The sequence below is a fragment of the Typha latifolia genome, chromosome 6 (assembly GCF_019914945.1).
Source record: "Typha latifolia isolate L0001 chromosome 6, TyphaL0001v2, whole genome shotgun sequence".
Lineage (NCBI taxonomy): Eukaryota > Viridiplantae > Streptophyta > Magnoliopsida > Poales > Typhaceae > Typha > Typha latifolia.
In genome coordinates, this window is record NC_133091.1 from 3,379,878 (window position 1) to 3,399,385 (window position 19,508).

Here is a 19,508-nt window from a genome sequence, read left to right on the forward strand (position 1 = left end):
CCCTACTAAAATAATATTATTCCCTCTCTCTCTTCTCAATATATAATACGAATATGGCAAATACTTCAATGCACCTTTAAAAATTATAATCTTAATCCAACGGCTATAATAGCCAGTTTTCATACTCGGTACCGGTTTCCCGGTACCGGTTCCAAAACCACATTACGTAAGAAAAAGAGTATATCAGTTAAGAAGATTAATTACGTGTGCCTAACTTTCCAATTTTCTTGTTATACCCTTGAAGATCTTAACCATTAGATTTTCATCAAAGTGATTGATAAGTACGGAAGAAGCGCTCTACACGTTTTTTCCGTTAAGATTTCTCTCTTAAATATAATTATGCCTTAATTATAGGAGATATCATTTAATATTAAATAATTTAAATTTGATTGTTTGGAGATAAACTTTAATTTAAATATAATTCTCTATCTCTATCTATTAAAATTTAATTTAAATCAATCTTAAACTAATGGGAGATATATGTAAATAATAAAAAATAATTAAAAAGATAAAATGTAATTAAAATTTCATCAAGTTAATTATAAAAGACATCAATACCCTTATTTTAATATATATACATTACTCTCAGTTAATGATATATATGTCTTTTACTTAATAAAATATTAAGATAATATAATTGTTAAAAAATAATATGCAAGATTATATATCTAAAAAAAATTACCTGCTAAACCGGTAATATCTTTCATTCTTATTATACCCTTAAAGATCTTAACCGTTAGATCTTCATCAAATTGATTGATAAAGAATTAATTCGATTGCACGGAAGAAACCCTCTACGAATATATATTAGATGAAGGGTGTTCTAGGAAATAAGACAAAAAGCAGGTGGCGCGCTAGATCGGCATCTATGAATGGAGAGGAATGTTAGGAAAGTATATGCGTTTACAAATTTTCACACATAATTTGGGACCCACTCCTACCATCGATTATTATAGCATGAAATATATGAGATATTTACACAATCGCCACTGAAAACTTTTAAAAACCTTAAAATTAACGGTTATATTAGTTAAATCTAACTAATTATAAATTATTTAAAATAGTTTAAAAACTTTTCAACATTTACCCAATATTATAGTATAAGAAAAAATTTCAATATCATCTTTTTATGAATAATTTACACTCTAAAGTTAAAATAGAGAGGGTATTTAGTCATGTAAATATATTGTTAATTTTTATAATAATCTATAGTGATAATTGTTGGATGTAGTGGTCAGTGGCAATCATGATATTTTAAAAGTTTTGAGCGGTAATTATGTAAACTTGAATTTATTTTTGTCACTATACCCAGTGATTAATTGCATGTCCATTATTTTTAGGTTGTAACATCGCATCGCATCATGCCCATAATTATTTTTTACGATAGTTTAGGTGTACCAGTATAAATTTATAATTAATATTTACGTTATTTTTTAATTTAATTATACGTCACCGGATTATTTTGCAGGTACGATGATTCATTGTTTATTATATACGGAATTATTATTATAGTAAAATTAGTTTTAATTATTTCGAATTTTCTAAAAAAAAAGGATTTGAATAATTTTGCAAAATGAAACAAAAAGATGAGTTGAAAAATTAATTTAAGAATAACTCTTAAAAGAAAAGTTAGTAAATATCCTAGGATGTTATAAAATCAGCTCCAATCCCAAATAATTATTATAGAATATCCGATATGGAATCGGCTCCAATCCCAAGTATTTAGTAAATACTTGGTAGGCTTTGACTGGCTTCACTCTAGTTACTAAAGAAGGCTTCTCTCCAAGTTCATGGGCTTAAAATGAATGAGTATCTCGGCCCAGATTTAGGCCCAAGCAAACTAAAAGCTGCAACGCAATTAGCCCGGGTTTCCTCCATGACATGAATTAATTGACTATTAAACATATTAATTACTTTTTTAAAAGGATATAACAAATTAGTTGAATTACTATAATTTTTTTAATTCTCCATAAAATCTCACACGTAATCTCTAACTCAAATACATGATATGTCTTTCCCCTAAACTATATCTCACCAATCACTCATCGACGTAACCTGACCATAACCATAATCAGCAAGGAGACGACCCAGAGACAGTAATATCGCCACTCGACCGACATTAGACTATTGACTGATCTGGCTGTTTGACTAGTCCAACGCCTCCGATTTGATCTACACTCACAACCCAATCACCGCTAGTCATTGGACCGATATCTACTCCAACCTAATTAGTGCTCATTGTCCAACCACTGCTCAACAATTGCCGCTCGTGGCCCAAGCACCATCATCAAATAATTAAGCCGACCATAGGTATTTCTTGGAACAATGATGCAATTTCCATTTTATCTTCAGGGAAGAATATTTAGATAAATAATATATTTACAGATATTATTATTAGTATTATTATTGATTTTTAAGACAGCTATAGATTCGTATATAGAGATTTTGGTTGTGTTTGTCTTTATAGGCCAACGTTCAGAATGAGTTGTATTAGAAGGTGAGATGCCAAATAAGAATTGCACTTTAGAGACAAGTATGACAATTGCAGAGAGGCAATGTGTCCTTAAGCCATGTGAATAGTGGGCCAAATATGACATAAAACAAGGTATAGGTCTAGAAAAGCTATTGCTCAACATGCCTTTCAATTCAGATTCTTGATTACAATTATATATATATATCTATCTATATGATGGGACAGCAATGGCTTACAAGCAACTCAGCAACAAATAATGTTAATCTCAGAGGCAAACTTAGTGCCAATTGGTTGGAAGTTATTGATTGGAAGAAAGAATTTTCTTATTTAATCTTAGTTGGAACCCAATTTGATGCAAATCCAGTAATTTGCTAGACGATCAGAGATTGCAGCCTGCCCTAAATTCCTACAAATTAAGAGTTGACCAAAGATTAGTGACATTTTTTTAATTTTTATTTTTTGCTAATATCAAGCCCTTCTAATTACCAATATATATATATATATATATATATATATATATATATAACTGGGGATATCTATCAGGCTATCAGCAGTAGCACGTATTGGCACATGGGAGACGGTCCACGTAGACCCATCTTGCCGGCCAACACAAGGATGCATATTTATTACCCCCCTTTTAAAATAATTTATTAAATCTTTTTATATCACCAAATTAATATTCCTGAAAAATGAATTTGGGAAAGTCAACCGATGAACATTGAGGTCAAACCCTTTTGTCCTCTTCGATGGAAAACCAAAGAGACGGCCGCAGCACGCATCGGCCGCTCGCCAGCTCAGCGCTTTGAAATCCGCGTGGGAACGCCCAAAAAATAACACGAAACAAAAGATCTAAAATTAATTTAATTTTTAAGATGGAACTCGTCCACCTCCGCATAACAGGCACCACGGAAATCCTCAGCCCCTCATTGGACGACTCCATCCGACGTAGCAGTCCTTTTGTCCAAACGCCAGGCTGTCCTGTGGGACAGGCTATCCACTTACTCTCCCACCGATCCATGAGTTTCTTTCTTTTTACTAAATAAATAAATAAATCAATAATTTAAAAAAAAAAAATTCAACCGTTAACAATATATATGGTATATAAAAATAAAAATAAGTAAGTAATTAGGGTATTATTAGATAGAATTTGGAGTTATTATTATAGTTGGGGAGACATAGGTGGGTGATTAGTAATAGAATGTGCTGTCAAAGGAAACAAAAGGAAGGGAGGGAGTGAGTTGAGTGAGGCCAGGCTAGCATCGGCGGGCATGATTGAATCTGGACCCCACCTCCTCCCTGGCAACCCACATGGGACACGCAGCCCCATGCATCCCCATCCACCCCCACCACCCTCTCTTATTAATTTCCCCACTAATTAACTTTTAATACTAATTAGAAGAGAAAATTGAGTGTAAAACCACTAGATTAGTTTGTAATTGTTTTTATTTTATATTGTAGAAATTTTGTTATAGATAGAGTTGTTGTTAAATTGCATTAAGTCATCGTTCTTTCGTTTTTATGTTTTCATTATGAGTAATGCTCCAAGACCAAGCATCCGAGGAAAGAGTTAAATAGGTCGTAAGGATGGGACCCCGACGCAGGACGCACGCCTCGCTGTGATTGGCTCGCTGCTTGAATGACTTCACTTACTCAGCTGCTCCTTGGTGGGTCCAATTTTGAGGTCTAAATTTCGGTGCAGGTAGTGTTACTGATTCAGTAATTTCGTTTCTCTAAGTATAAACTGGACACCTCCATAGTTTCTGTGCTTCTCCTCCTCCTCCTCTTCCTTCTCCGAATAGCTTCTGTTACGATTTCTCCCTGTATTCTCCTTCTCCTTCCCTTGCTGGACCTGCCGGATTCGTGTCTTTCCGCCGCCTGCCTCTTGTCTTTTGGGGCTCATGAAGAGGCTAGTAAGTACGTTGATTCTTTTCTTTTTTTTCAAAAAAAAAATTCCAATTTGTTTTGCTGATGTTTCGGATAAAGGAATGGTTTTTCTCGCTCGGTGTGATGTTCGTCGAATTGGGTTTATTTCATTTTCTGTAGAAAAGCTTGGAAAGTGGCAATTTTGCCTTGATTGGTCCCGTTTGCAGGGTAGTGTTTCTTCTGCTTTCTACTGTCCTTTTGGTCCGTGTGATCTAAGTTTACTTGATTCTGCCCAATCCAATTTGGATTTCTTTGCTAAATAATTCTAATTTGGGTGTTTGGGTTTTTGGTTTATTTTGACAACGGCTTCGCTTTTAGAATTTTTGTGATCTGTGGTGCCAAGATCTTCCCATTGTCGACCTTCTTTATAGTAAAAAGAGTACATCTTTTTACTCGGTTTACTGCTGTCTTTCTGATTCATTTTAGATTAGTAGACTTGTATAAGGCTTCATGCTTGGTTTTTAGTATTACTCCGAGAAATTCTGAAGCACCCAATCGATAAGAGTACACTTCGTTTGATTAGCTCGAATTCACAAACGTTTCATTTTTTTTTTTTTTTTTGAGCATCTTTACTCTACAGAAGAAAAATTATAGGGCTCTTTGCCACTATACATATATCCTCCAAAAGAAAAAAATAAAATAAAAATAAAACAGAAAAAGCTTCGCCCATTGAATGTATTCTGCTCATATGCGTTCCAACCATTCACTTGTGATTCTTTGTTCAATATTTCCAAAACCATTTTGTTGCAAGGTTTCATCCTTCTTCTTCAGTTTCATCAATGTCAACTGCTAACATGGCAATGTTTTCGTTATGTTCTACTAACTATGTTGTTGTTCAATTGCTTCTCTTCTTTAGGTAGTTGTGCTATTAGCTTTGGCAGTCCTTAGTGGTGTTAAAGGCAATGGAGGGGTTTCAGGGCAGTGCAAGTACACAAAAGAATTAGCTCCAAGGCCACACAGTGTCACCATAACAGAGTTCGGTGCAGTTGGAGATGGGGTGACTTCGAACACAGTTGCCTTTCAGAATGCCATATTCTATTTGAGATCGTTCACCGACAAGGGTGGTGCTCAACTGTATGTTCCTAAGGGGAGATGGCTAACAGGAAGCTTCAACTTAACAAGCCACCTCACACTCTTTTTGGAACGAGATGCTGTTATTATTGGCTCCCAGGTCTTTACTGAATTCACACATCAATTGCTTTATCTTTTTGTTTATCTCTCTTGCAAGGTCAAATTTATGCAAGTCTGATTGAATTACCTTATCTCGCAACATCGTGATACTGTTTGCAGCACACAATCTAACAGAGGTGGCATGCATAATATTACGTATCGAAAATTCAGAAGCAAATAATATTTCATATTTCTTGGTCCCCTGGACTAGACCTATGTTGATTCTATAACATGCATAAAACTGATCAGATGCTTATAAATAAAAAATCTAGACCAACAAAAGATAATTAGATTATAAGAAAGGCAAAATTTATATTGTTTTTAGCTTTTTGCATCACTGAAACATGTGTCGTATGCGGGCTGGTAAGGAGAAGACAAATCTTCTAATCATCTTAAGGTTTAAACTTCTCCCTTCTATATTAGTAAATGAAACATGACACTGTTACTAACATTCAACATAAATGTTGTTCCTTAGTGCTATGGGGGTCACTTATCATGAATATAATTGTCATGCTATGATACATGGTATCCCTAGTTCTGTCTGCTGCTTCTCCTGTTAGAATTATATAAAATATTATCATAGTTAACTAAAGAACGAGTATGATATTGGAAAATCTGAAGTTTCTTCTTTCAACATCCTGAATATACCAGTTGATCTAGGTGTGATTAAAAGAAGAAAAAAGTCGGCACTTCTAGTTCTATTGAGTCAAAGATTTTTTCACATTTGCAACCTAATGAGATGATGTTAATTGTGTACTTTGTTACTTGCAGGAATCATCTCAGTGGCCAATTGTTGAGCCTTTACCGTCGTACGGCCAAGGAATCGACCTTCCAGGTGGAAGACACCGCAGCTTGATAAATGGGTACAACTTGACAGATGTAGTGATAACAGGTACAAAATTGTAACCTTTCTTTTCACTAAAAATTATCTTAATAGTAGCCAGCATACAGGCTTATCTGTATCTTGTTGTCTTCATTCTTGTACAGGCAACAATGGGATTATCGATGGCCAGGGTTCTGTTTGGTGGGATTGGTTCCGCTCCCAGACCTTGAACTATACCCGTCCTCATCTTGTGGAGTTCATGGATTCAAAAGAAATTGTGATTTCAAACTTGACTTTCTTAAATTCACCTGCATGGAGCATCCATCCAGTATATTGCAGGTGCATTAATAGTACTATCAAAGCAACAGCCAATACTTCATTTTGCTTAAAAAATTGATGTGCGATTCAAAGACAATATCAAAGTTCCAGTTTTTTTTTTGTTGAATCTTGGCAATACTTACATGATTGCTTGCCTGTTTTTGATGTAGCAATGTAATGATCCAGAATGTAACTATCCAGACTCCTTCCGATTCTCCATTCACCAACGGCATAGTTCCAGGTCAGTTCTGGTTTCCATTTACATGGATTATCTGTAATGCACTAATGCTTGTCCTTGTTGATATTATAGTCAACTCATGTTCAAGAATTACTTTACTCACTGATAGTTACTGTGTCAATATCTTTTACTATTATCTCTTTTATTCTTTTGTGATGCCTTTTGCAAGTTTTGCTATTTTTTTAATGTTTAAGTAATATTTATAATATAACATGAAAGTGGGATGTAATATCTTTCCATATGACTTATTCATATATGGTAAGACTCTTTTGATTTTGAGAAGTCCGAGTCAATTAACACATAATTTTATATACAAACAAACAATACTAGATTTCTGCTCTTCCAGACAGTTTACTTTTTCTTACATCAGGTCTACTATAATGCTTTTTGAAGAATAAGGCTAACTTCTAATGAGATTTATGTAGTGGACTACCTTAAGTGCACAGGTTCCATGCTGCATCAGTATGATGTTGCTTCCTTACTATTGGGAAATGTCAGCACTGATGCTAATTGTGTTTTGTATTTGTTAGAGCTCACAAGATTTTTAAGAATTCTTTATATCTCTACATGGTTTTACTGAAAATAAGGTCGAGTTTATGCTGCAAGCCTTTTGAACAAGTAGGATATGCATCCCACTTGCTATACATGTAACCAGGAATCACAAGTAAACACATTAAAATTCCCCTAGAGTTTATTCTACCTAATATGTAGAACAGTGACTTTTATGTGTTGTAATTTAATAGCTCATGAAAATTTAAGCTTCTTTTGTCTTACAATCTTCCTCTTTTATCTGTTTCTAGATTACTTCATTTCTTCGCTGCAGTTTCAAACTTATTGTTTTAAAACCCAACTCAAATTCTCTTTGTTTCAGATTCGTGTTCCAACATGTGCATTCAGGACTCCAGCATCAGTGTTGGCCATGATGCTGTCGTTTTAAAAAGCGGTTGGGACAAGTATGGAGTTTCTTTTGGTAGACCTACTTCAGAAATCCACATTAACAAAGTTAATCTACAGACATACTCAGGTTCTGCTCTTGCATTTGGAAGTGAGATGTCTGGTGGGATCTCCAACATTGATGTTCGGCAACTTCATATCCATGATTCTTCAGTTGGTATAGGATTTAAGACTACACGAGGCCGTGGTGGTGTCATTGAAGACATAGTTATTTCAGATGTGGAAATGAAAAACATTAACACCGCGATTCAGTTTACGGGTCAATGTGGCGGGCACCCTGATGACCAATACGATCCTTCTGCACTCCCGGTGATCAACAGGATCACCCTTAAGAATATGGTTGGCACCAACATCTCCGTTGCTGGAGTTTTGTCTGGAATAGACAGTGATCCATTCACAGCTATCTGCCTTTCTAATCTCAACTTTTCGGTCACCCCAGACCATTCGACTTCTTGGATTTGTTCCGATATTTCTGGATATTCCGAGTTAGTGTTTCCTGAACCATGCTCAGACCTTCAAAGCCCATACTTAAATTCTTCTATGTGCTTCTCCCTTCTCAAATATAATTCTCTTGCAGTAGCATAGCCAAATCCCCATTTTCCTGTATTCAGTCATTTGTTTCAATCCTGTACAATTGAGTTACTTGAGCTTTCATCACCATCTTTGCCGATTCTTTTCCAATAAAACCAGCAAAAACTCGCATAGTTCCTTCCTGTCAGCTGCTGTTGCATGCACTATTCCTTCAGACTTGAGCTATGATCTGCTTTAATCCTCTTCAATGAAGATAATATTGGCACCAGGGCCGACGATGTGCTTGCTTGTACAGTTACATTTCTTCATTCAATCTGTAAGAAAAATTTTTGGTAGTCAGTGAAAATATCCAGACAATTGATATTATGGCATTTGCTTTACATATTTCAGATTTAAACATCTTGTATATTGTATCCTGTGTGGACACCTGAAAGTGGAGATATTATTAGCTTGGAATGGGACAAGATTAGTTTATTTTAGCCACATGACTTCATGTTATTAAAATAAATGGGTGGTTGGCTGTTCAAACAAAGGTATTAGGTTCATTTACAATTTTCTATTCACTCTTATTTTTTGGTCTTCTTCTTGCCAGCTTTATCACTGTTTTGTACTACATTAAGCTTATGTTAGGTTCTATTATTCAAGCTTCCACTGTCAACAGTTACCTTGGCTGTCAAGGACCACATCTTGATAGGTTGGGCAACTTCAGCACAATTGTATTTCTACAGGTCATTGCTGCCTGACTTTTAGTACTTTTTCTTTGTTTGGCTTCTAGCTTACTACTGTATTATTGCAGAAGATAATATATTAAATTTAGCAAGCGGCAAATTAGTCGAAATCACAAGCTTAAGATATTGCATTGATGCAGATTTGTTTTCTATGAGTGATTAATCATTTACATTAATTTATCAAATCAAGCATCAGATTAACCAAGTATTTATTGATCCTGCATTTGGTGTTTAGTGCTTCATGATTGGAATTCTTGGTAGCTCTTTGTTTGTGTATTACAAGTTTAATCCTATGTTTTTTAATATGGTCTAGTAATCATGCTGTCTTTGTGCCACTCTTGTTTACAGATCTTAACAGAGACAAGGAAAGATAAGAATGATGGTAAACACCATGACACACTGATTTATAAGAAATTTAGTAGCCTAACTTCAATTGCTCTCTGTGTAAGATGCAAGTATCATAAATGCCCTACATTGATTATCAATATCTCCAATAGATTAAAAGGAGTAGGGAAAGATAACATCCATGGAATAAGCATAAACCATGCTCAAACAGCTTGTTGCTGATGAGCTCCAATGGACTAAGTAGGCCCATTTCAATCTAAAAGCCTAAATCTGCAGTCCATTCCAAGGCCCAGACGGAACAAGCGAAGATCGCCGGGAGTATGATTAAGGACGATTCTTCTCCCACTTTTCAACAACAATGGCAATTTCTCTACATAATAATAATATTATTATCATATTTAAGCTCGCATGCGACCAAATCATGCAGAGAGAGCGACACTTCTGCGATATCTAGGGGTGTCAAAATAAATGAGCAGTTCGAGCTCGGCTTGGCCAAAGCTCATGTTCGGCTCAGCTTGACTTGAGCTGAGCCTTAACTTTAGGCTTGTTTTAAATTTCGAGCAAGCCTCAATCGGAGCCGGCTCACTCAGGCTCGGCTTGATAGGCTCAATATAAATTATCTTCCAAAATCCAAACCCTAAACAATATTCATAAAACCCAATCCAAAGTTTCAAATCATCCCTTTCTCCTCTTCCAGTCGTCAGCCCACCTTTTCCTCCTCCGTTGTTAAGTTGGTGTCACCTCCTCCGTTGGTGCCGCCTCATCCTCCTCCTCCATCGCTAAGTTGGCATCGACTCCTCCCTCGGCAAGCATCCTCAAACCGCCATCGCCTCCTTCGCCACCTCCTCCTTCGTCGGCAAACCTCCACCACTTTCTTCTCCTTTTTCTCCTCAAGTCGCCGCCGCATCCTCTGCCGACAAGCCTCCACCTCATTGTGGTTGATTGGTTTTAAGCTTGGGCTCAACACTGGCTTGATTCGACTAAGGCTAGTGTATGGCTTGATAACAAGCTTCATTCAAGCTTGAGCTGGACTTGAGTTGAGCTGAGCCGAATTTGATTCTCAAAATAGGCTCGAAATTAATTTCGAGTTGAGCCTGAACTAGAACTATAGTTCCATAGCATGCTTATTCATTATGAATAAAGGTAGTGCTGCCTAAATAAGTGTACTAAGTACAAAAGGTCAAATGAATATAAATGAATATGCAATAGTATTTGATGTGTATACCTATTTACATTATATATATATATATATATATATATATGCATAAGGTTTGAAAAGGTAAAAAATCTAGATTAACCAAATCAAGCTTGATGATAAATTAGTCTATGCTTAGTGACTAAGATGATATTATAAATTTAGAAAAGCATCCCTTCACTAATAAACCAGACTAAGGTACCTATTACTTTGTTAGGTTAAAAGCAATCATAATTTTTTTTTTCTTGTTGTCATAACACCTAGCACCAAGATCATTGGAAAAAGATTTTTGAAAAAAAAAAGCCTCTATATCCTACATGCATTGTATCATAAGACCCACCTTATCTCCTCCTCAATTGAAGAATCACATTCCTTTTTTGTTAAGTGGGCAGGAAATTGTAAATTAAGGAAGTGTGAGATACAAGTCATCATGGTGATCAACTTGATCGATCTCCATCAAAGAGCAAATGATTGTGATAATTGACCCATTATTTTAGGGTGGCCCTCAAGAGCAGTGGCATTCCTCTTTTGGGAAGTGGTAAAGGAAACCCTAAAAATAAGGGGTAGTGGGAGATAGGAACCATTAAAAAAAGAATATGATCATGGCTTCTATGAGCTCCAAGGGCAAGGGAGTGCGACAAGTGGCTCATAAATTTATGCTCAGGCTTCTGAAAGTGCATCTTGCTTTATCAAAACTAGTCTACATAAGTCTTGTTAATTCCATGATCTTTTAAAGTGGCAAGGAAGCTTCTCATTTCCTTTATAATGTTATTGCTATTAGTTTGGTATGTTGGGCCACAACCAATCTACCATGGAAGACATCTATCATCACATGAATGTTTCCAAATAGCAAGATGATAAGCATGCATGAGACATTGCATATATGCCATGCATACATTTTCTTTTTCTTCTACTTATAGAGTACTTCATTATTGATTAGATTTACAAAAGTACATGACAATTGACTCATTATTGGATTTCTTCAACTGATTAAAGATCTCACCATTTATTGGTATAACCTTCCTCTCGCTACTAGAGAAGTGTAACATTATACTACAATATTATGTATTAGATCATCAAAACATCCTATGTTATGTATGCTGTTATTATATGAGATCATAGCATCCTAAAATTGAGGAAATTTTTTGCATGCACATATATATATCCTACATCCTATCAGTATCCCCTCTCCCTCTAGTACTACAACTTTCTAAAGCTAAGAATATTCTTCGTACTTCCTTGGCCCACATCATTCACACTATAAAGATATCTCTACCTCCTATCTTTGACATAGCTACCTCTTCTCAAACTCCTTAACCATGGCAATCTTAGTTTCTCCACTAAATCTAACCTTGACCCTAATCCTAATCTTCTTTGCAACCACCTTACCTACATTCATATCTAGCCTTGGAGCTCCCTGCCCTCCATGCGGTGGCTTCAAACTTCCCTATCCATTAAGCACAGACAGCAACTGTGGTGATCCAAACTACAGACTCTACTGTGTTAACAATGTCCTCAACTTCTTTTCTCTAGGAGGAATAAATTATCGAGTCCTTTCGATCGATCCAACGACATATAAGTTGATCGTCGACGTCCCTAAGATTGATAAGAATGCATGCAGATCCTCTGACCTCATCGACGGTGGCCTGAGGCTCGACGAGAGCTCACCGTTTAACATATCGAATCGAAACACAGTAATGTTGTTCAACTGCTCCAATGACATACTGTTATCCCCTCTGAATTGCTCGTCCAATAGCCCTTGCAGAAGGTTTGAGGAGCTTAAAGTAGGGAGAGCATGCCGAAACTCGCTCTGCTGTACGTATTTGAAGGACTCTGCCATGACTTCTCATAGGATCAGGGTTAGGGTTGGGGGTTGCACTGCTTACACAAGTGTGGTGGGCTTCAACCCCAGTACTCCACCAACCTTGTGGAGTTTTGGCATAGAGCTGCAATGGCTGCCAACCCCTTAACAACATGCATGCATTACGTAATTAGAACTTGATGTTATGTTAGTCTTAGTGTTAGTGTGTGTTAGTGTGAGTGTGTGTGCTTTATGTTTGTGTTTATAACTTCCCTTTGATCATGTCTCTCATGTATGTCAGTGGCTTGAATAAAAGATTGAGCAATGTTCATGGCTTGCTAATTGAATTGTAGCAGACCATGCATGCATGATACTCTATATACATATATAGTTCCAGGCTTGTGGAAGGACATCAAGTGCACAAGACTCGCTCACTATCATGCACTGCAGATCTCTGCAGTAGTAGTTATCAATTGGGTTGACATCTCTTCATCTTCAAGTTGCTGAAAGTTATTATATATTAATAAGCCTTTAATCTTCATAATAGTGTAATAATGTATATATAGTTCCTACAATAAATGCTAATCTAGAGGATCTTATTTGCAGCCCGGCCCACTTGAAGCCCAATAACTATTGTTGATTGTATCCAGACACGTATATAGTGCTGGAGTGAAAATTTTATTAAATATGAGAATGAGTTGGCATGTTGACGTGGCATACAGTGATGAGGTGTTAATGAAAGTGCTACATCAGCAAATATATTTTTAATAAATGGTTATTAAAATTTTAAAAATAATTATAGGAAAAAAAATTTAAAATTTTAACTCCAATTAGGGTTTCCACCGTCGCTCCAACCGAAAAGACGACGAGATCCTTTTCTATCGTCTCATAGGTTTTGGTTTGGTTTGGTTTAGGGTCCGCTCCGCTTTCTTTCTTCTTACTCTAGGGCTAGCTCGATCTCTTCTCCGATATCTTACCGGCGGCAACGATGTCGCTGAGGCCGAGTGATCGGGCGGAGAGCCGCCGGAGCAAGTACAAGGTGGCGGTGGACGCGGAAGAGGGCCGGCGGCGGAGGGAAGACAACATGGTCGAGATCCGAAAGAATCGCCGCGAGGAGAGCCTACAGAAGAAACGGCGGGAGGGCATGCAAGCTGCGCAGGCCCAGACCCCCTTCATCCAGGCGATCCACGCCTCCGCTCTCGAGAAAAAGGTCGATTTCGTCTCTCTTTCCCGGATCCGTGGATAGATCCCCTCTTCGGATCGGGTTCTCAGGGTTTCGATGCCTAGTTTTAGGGATTTTCGATCTGGAGTCACGACTATAGTGCGTGTCTTTTGCAGCTGGAGAGCCTCCCGGGAATGGTCACTGGGGTTTATTCGGATGATAGAAATCTCCAGCTCGAGGCGACCACGCAATTCCGGAAGCTGCTATCTATTGGTAAGCACTTTTCCTTTTTCGTGTTTGCATTTGATTGCATAAGCCGGAATATTGCTAATGGAGCGTCTAAAATTAGAGCGAAGCCCTCCAATTGAGGAGGTAATTGGATCCGGTGTGGTTCCTCGCTTTGTTGAGTTCCTTACCAGGGAAGATTACCCTCAACTGCAGGTTACACTCTATTCTTTTCCTCTAAAATTTTTGAGCGGATGATGCTTTGCACTTTATAGTGGTGAGTTGACTTGTTAATATTTATTTGTGTTGATTTGGATTATTTGGGCAGTTTGAAGCAGCTTGGGCGCTTACAAACATTGCATCAGGCACTTCAGATAACACTAGGGTCGTGATAGATCATGGTGCTGTTCCCATCTTTGTGAAGCTGCTGAGTTCTCCAAGCGATGATGTCCGGGAACAGGTATAATTTTCTTTTTTTGGTATATCTTAGTTGCTCATGCAATCCTGGAAGGAGATCCAATTAACATTTTGCTAAACTCCAGGCCGTGTGGGCATTGGGCAATGTGGCTGGTGATTCTCCGAGATGCCGTGATCTTGTCCTTGGCAATAACGCATTGATTCCACTACTACAACAGCTAAATGAACATGCTAAGCTCTCAATGCTTAGGAATGCGACATGGACCTTATCAAACTTTTGCAGGGGGAAACCACAACCTCCTTTTGAGCAGGTTTGACCGTCTGTTATATGATTGGGTAATTGATGTCCTGGTATTTTTATTCTTCTTTATTTTATTAAAAATGGGTTGTGTGTTAAATGATGATTAGGTTAAGCCTGCACTTCCAGCACTCCAGCGCCTTATTCACTCAAATGATGAGGAAGTCCTTACTGATGCATGCTGGGCTCTTTCATATTTGTCTGATGGTCCCAATGACAAGATACAAGCTGTGATCGATGCTGGCGTGTTTCCTCGGCTTGTGGAGCTTCTTCTGTATGTACTACTTATTTGGATTTGTAACTTTTGTTGATCTAACTTCTTGATATTAAATTTTCATACTTAGGTTTTTTTTTTCTGGTTCAGGCATCCTTCACCTTCAGTACTCATTCCAGCACTTCGAACTGTTGGTAACATTGTCACTGGAGATGACATCCAAACACAGGTAGGTTGCTTTCTCTTGATAGTATTGAGATGAAATCTTTGGTTTTCTGAATTTTCGAATTATATGATGTTGTCTGTGTATTACTTATTTGGCATAGCAGTAGTGGATAATCATATGAGCCCTCATTGTGGGAAAGTTCAACTTTGATGTTTCTATTGGTTCACAATTAGTTACAGATCAGAAGTATGTCCTTCACATTATCAAGCGCAATTAATTTGATTATTGTTCTCTTATTCTATGTGATGAATCCGCTTCTCAGTCTCCACTAGTGCTGCTCAACCTTACTTTTGCAACACTGAAAAGTAGTTGTTTCTGGGTTACTTATTAGTTGATGTTTTCTATATTTATTTGTCACTAGGTGGATAGAGATCATAGGATGTCACAGTGGGTATTCAGACTTCAGAGTATGGCAGTGTCAGGTTCTATGGTTCTATGCTGTTCTTCTTTGTTATCACCGTGAGACAGGCATATGAAACTCTATGAAATGCTCAATGCTTGAGCTTGTTATCTAATAGAGAAATAACCAAAGGCTTTTGATGGTGGGATCAGAAGCCATGATATCGTCCACTGCTTAGGAACACGTAGGGAGGACCAGAACCCTGGTAGTTGTCTGTAAATGAGATATTTGATTGAAACATGCACTGGTTATGTTTAATGATTTTGCGTAGTAGGGGTGAATGCTAGGGAATTTTTTGTGAGTTTGTGATATATCAGCAATGAGCATTTTTTGATGTATGGGCATCAATAGTATTGAACTATTGATGGTTTAAAATAGGAGGAACTACTGCCAATCAACTTATTTTATTGGACACTTTGTATTCTCAATGTGGTGTTCTTTTCCTTATGTATTCGATCAGCTATTCTTTTCCTCAGCAGGTGTTGCGAATTATCATACTATATTATACTTGAGGATGATAAAATCATAAGACTATGTTCTTGAAATGTGAACTTACCAATCTTCCTGTTATACTTGACACTTTAATTGGTTGGGCATTCTATGGAGATGTGAAACTGTTTCTGATGTGTTTGCTGTGACCTCTTTTTTTGTGTTTAGGTCTTTGTTGTGTACTAGTAGCATTCTAACTGAACTGTTTGGTTATTGGGTCTGTTGTGTAAATAAAGTTATTCATGAGGTTTAGATTAGCACACTAATATGATAAGTCTTTGTTTAGTATTTTCTTTATTTGGGATATAATTTTCCGTGTTGCCTGGGTTTTACATGACACTTCTTATTTTCCTGCAGCATGTGATTAATCATCAAGCACTTCCTTGTCTTCTGAATCTCTTAACACATAATCACAAGAAAAGCATCAAGAAGGAAGCTTGCTGGACCATTTCAAACATCACTGCAGGAAATAAGGATCAGATCCAGGTGTGGATAATGAATATTTGCAAGTAGTTGGCAAGATCTATATATTTCTCAATTATGTTAATTTTATTTTGGAAATCTTTTGTCAATCATGTAGAGGGCAGTGTGATTCCTGTTGCCTTATTCCTTGCTGGACCTTTTTCCTGCAATGGGAGCAAGTGCTCTCAACGAACCCTGTAATTCCAGTGCCTTGTGCACTAAGACATCCTATTGTCAATACATAAGTAGTTTAGTTCTTTTCTTTATATTAGAGCTAAGTTTGTTCACCAGAGGCCTTGCTGAAGCTAAATTGACATTGATCATTTTGGTATTGAGCTATTAGATTCCTTTTTCTATGCATGTTTTCTTTAATTGCTTTTAACGAATCATTTTGACTGGATCACAGGCTGTGATTACTTCTGGGATAATTGGTCCTCTTGTGCATCTGCTGCTAACGGCTGAATTTGATATCAAGAAAGAAGCTGCATGGGCCATCTCAAATGCCACTTCAGGTGGCACACATGATCAAATTCAGTATGTGCTTGTTGACGTGTTTAAAATATGTCCTAGCCTTTTAGTTAACATTTGATATATTCTTAACATGACTCAATGATCAAACAGGTACCTTGTTAGCCAGGGATGCATCAAACCTCTGTGCGATCTTCTTGTCTGCCCAGATCCAAGGATTGTCACAGTTTGCTTGGAAGGGCTGGAAAACATACTGAAGGTTGGTGAAGCTGAGAAGAACAAGGGTAATACTGGAGGTGTGAATCAATATGCGCAGATGATTGATGAAGCTGAGGGTCTAGAGAAGATAGAAAATCTTCAAAGCCATGATAACACGGAGATCTACGAGAAGGCTGTAAAGATTCTCGAGACATTCTGGTTGGAGGAGGAAGATGAAGCCATGCCTCCGGGTGATGCTGCCCAACCTGGGATTCAGTTTGGAAGCGACCAGAGCTTAGTTCCTTCCGGTGGATTCAACTTTGGCTGAGAGGTACTGTGGCTTTGGATAATTCCTACGGGTTTCACATGATCTTTCCGAGAAGAAATGGAAGGTGAAGATTTAGTACTCCCTTAATGGAGGATCTTCTGTCCACTTTGCAGGGGTTCTTTGGAAAGACTGAAGCATAGCACCCAGCTTTGACAATTGGTGCTAGTCTAGTGCCAGTTATGGCAAGTCCTATTCTTGTGTCATCGTTTGGTTTTGGTCAGGTCTGTCTGGTCTATCTGGTCTCGGGTGGTCGTCATGTTACCAATAAATGGAACGTTCTTTGGCCACACCATTTGCTTCCCGTTTGGTTCATGAAAGTGTAGCATATTTATAAGGATATGCTAAGGGGGAGATTGAATTCCCCATTTGGAATCAACAGTATTTTGTTGCAGGTCGATTTGGATACAGGTCAGTGTTCTCGCTTCCTGTATAGCATGAGTCTTGTTTTGAGGTCCAGTAGTAAAGTATGTCATGTTTAGTTGTGAAGGTATGTCACAATGAGACCTTCCTGATACAAGTATTTTGTTGTCGTCATGAATGCCCCGACAAATTATAGATCAAAGGGTTTAAATATTTAAAATTTATGTTTGTTCTATCGGTATAAGCTTGTGTGTGCAATATGCCTTTTCTGCTGTTCTTTTTTATTCTGGAATTTTTTTCAAACTGATGCTATTCCTGAGATTCTGGGAAATGTGAGATTGTCCGATTAAGCTTCACTATTACTTTATTAGGATTGAGCATTAGAATATTTTTGAGTTTGAGTCAAATGGGGTGAATTTGGGCACAACTTTGATGATTCTTAACCGTGAATGTTGTAACACAGTCGTTCGATTAGCTGAGATGCTAGTTTTGTTAGTTACCATGAGTATTTAAAGGTTTAGTTTGAGCATGATATCATTATAAATGCAAGGGCAACTGGGATTTTGGTGTTGTGATATCTATTTTGCATACTTACTGCTATGAACTTTTATAGCTTTTCCCATAATTTTGGGGTGGTTAAACTACTTCTAGATTATTGCATTTTTTATGTTATCGAGACCTTTCAACTTCCAACGGGTGGAGTTTCTGACCCAAGTGGTCCTCTCTCAACTTGTGTTTATCGAAATAAATCACACTTTAATTTTAATACGAAAAGAGATTTATTATTTTTAACAGCTTAATGTCTATGTCATCAATTGGAGAGTGAAATGTTGAACACATCACTTTACTTTTAGATGAAGAGTTCAGTGTTATTCCAAGTGAATTACTCAACAATTCAAAATAAATAATAATTGAATTTTTTTGGGGTATTTTATAGTATTTTTATCCATGTAAGATATGAACAAAATTATTGCAATGATATCAACGAGATCTTTCCCGTAACATATTATACAATCAAAATAAATAAATTAATAACTTTAGCAATTATTTTTTTCAAATTTAAGTTTGGAGGACCTTTGTCTTTATTGCAGTTCCGAGCTCTTAATTCATATTTTTAAATAATATGTTTTATGATCAAAATAAATAATCGGTTCTAAATTTTCTTTTATAATTTTACCTATATCCTACTTCTCTCAGGTCCGAGTAAGCCGCAGTAGAATCATTGCATTCCATTACGGCAAACGGACTGTTGATAGTTATGCTCTTCTAAGTGTTTTAACAGTACAAACGCTAAACTATTTAGTGGTTTAGATTTAGACCTTCTAACAATTAGAAGTGTTAGAACTCGTTCGTTGATTTATTTTCTAAGTAAAACAAGACCCTTTTGGTACTAAATCGTATTTCTCAAGGGTTATGTCTCCTTAATCTAAACTTAGCAACTGAATCAGTTCTGTCATGTCATGACGTCAACACACACCATCATCATACACCATCACCTATCACCTATCACCATCGCCTATCATCATTTAAAAACGAGATGACTTTAAAACTGACATCAACTTTCTTCTCTTGTTGTTTTACCAACCTCACTCTAGTTTACCGGTTTTATTTCAATCATAAACAATATTATAAAAAAATTACTCCGTGGTTAGGTAGTTTAGCTTGATTCGGTTGATGGTTCGATGGTATAGTTAGCTTAGAGAAGCAGCTCGACAGCGCAATGGCTTAGAGCAAATTTTGGCAGTGTTTGATTCGAAGCAAT

At 37.0% G+C, this 19,508-nt stretch overlaps 2 protein-coding genes across 3 annotated transcripts; both read left to right on the forward strand.

Moving 5' to 3' along the window:
- Positions 1-3,969: 3,969 nt before the first annotated feature.
- On the forward strand, positions 3,970-8,915 carry LOC140791261 (probable polygalacturonase). Its single transcript, XM_073141732.1, has 6 exons — positions 3,970-4,383; positions 5,253-5,567; positions 6,338-6,458; positions 6,554-6,728; positions 6,878-6,948; positions 7,817-8,915. The coding sequence occupies exons 1-6, from the start codon at positions 4,372-4,374 to the stop codon at positions 8,482-8,484; spliced, it is 1,362 nt and encodes a 453-aa protein (XP_072997833.1). The 5' UTR covers positions 3,970-4,371; the 3' UTR covers positions 8,485-8,915.
- Positions 8,916-13,321: 4,406 nt separating this feature from the next.
- LOC140790435 (importin subunit alpha-1b-like) lies at positions 13,322-17,990 on the forward strand. 2 transcript variants are annotated; one of them, XM_073140532.1, is made up of 11 exons: positions 13,322-13,709; positions 13,838-13,934; positions 14,011-14,102; positions 14,215-14,346; positions 14,429-14,614; positions 14,712-14,875; positions 14,966-15,044; positions 16,288-16,416; positions 16,799-16,926; positions 17,014-17,389; positions 17,500-17,990. In XM_073140532.1, the coding sequence occupies exons 1-10, from the start codon at positions 13,488-13,490 to the stop codon at positions 17,384-17,386; spliced, it is 1,602 nt and encodes a 533-aa protein (XP_072996633.1). In that variant the 5' UTR covers positions 13,322-13,487; the 3' UTR covers positions 17,387-17,389; positions 17,500-17,990. The 2 variants fall into 2 exon arrangements, with proteins under 2 accessions (XP_072996633.1, XP_072996632.1); XM_073140531.1 differs by having other exon boundaries at positions 17,014-17,990.
- The last annotated feature ends 1,518 nt before the right edge of the window (positions 17,991-19,508 follow it).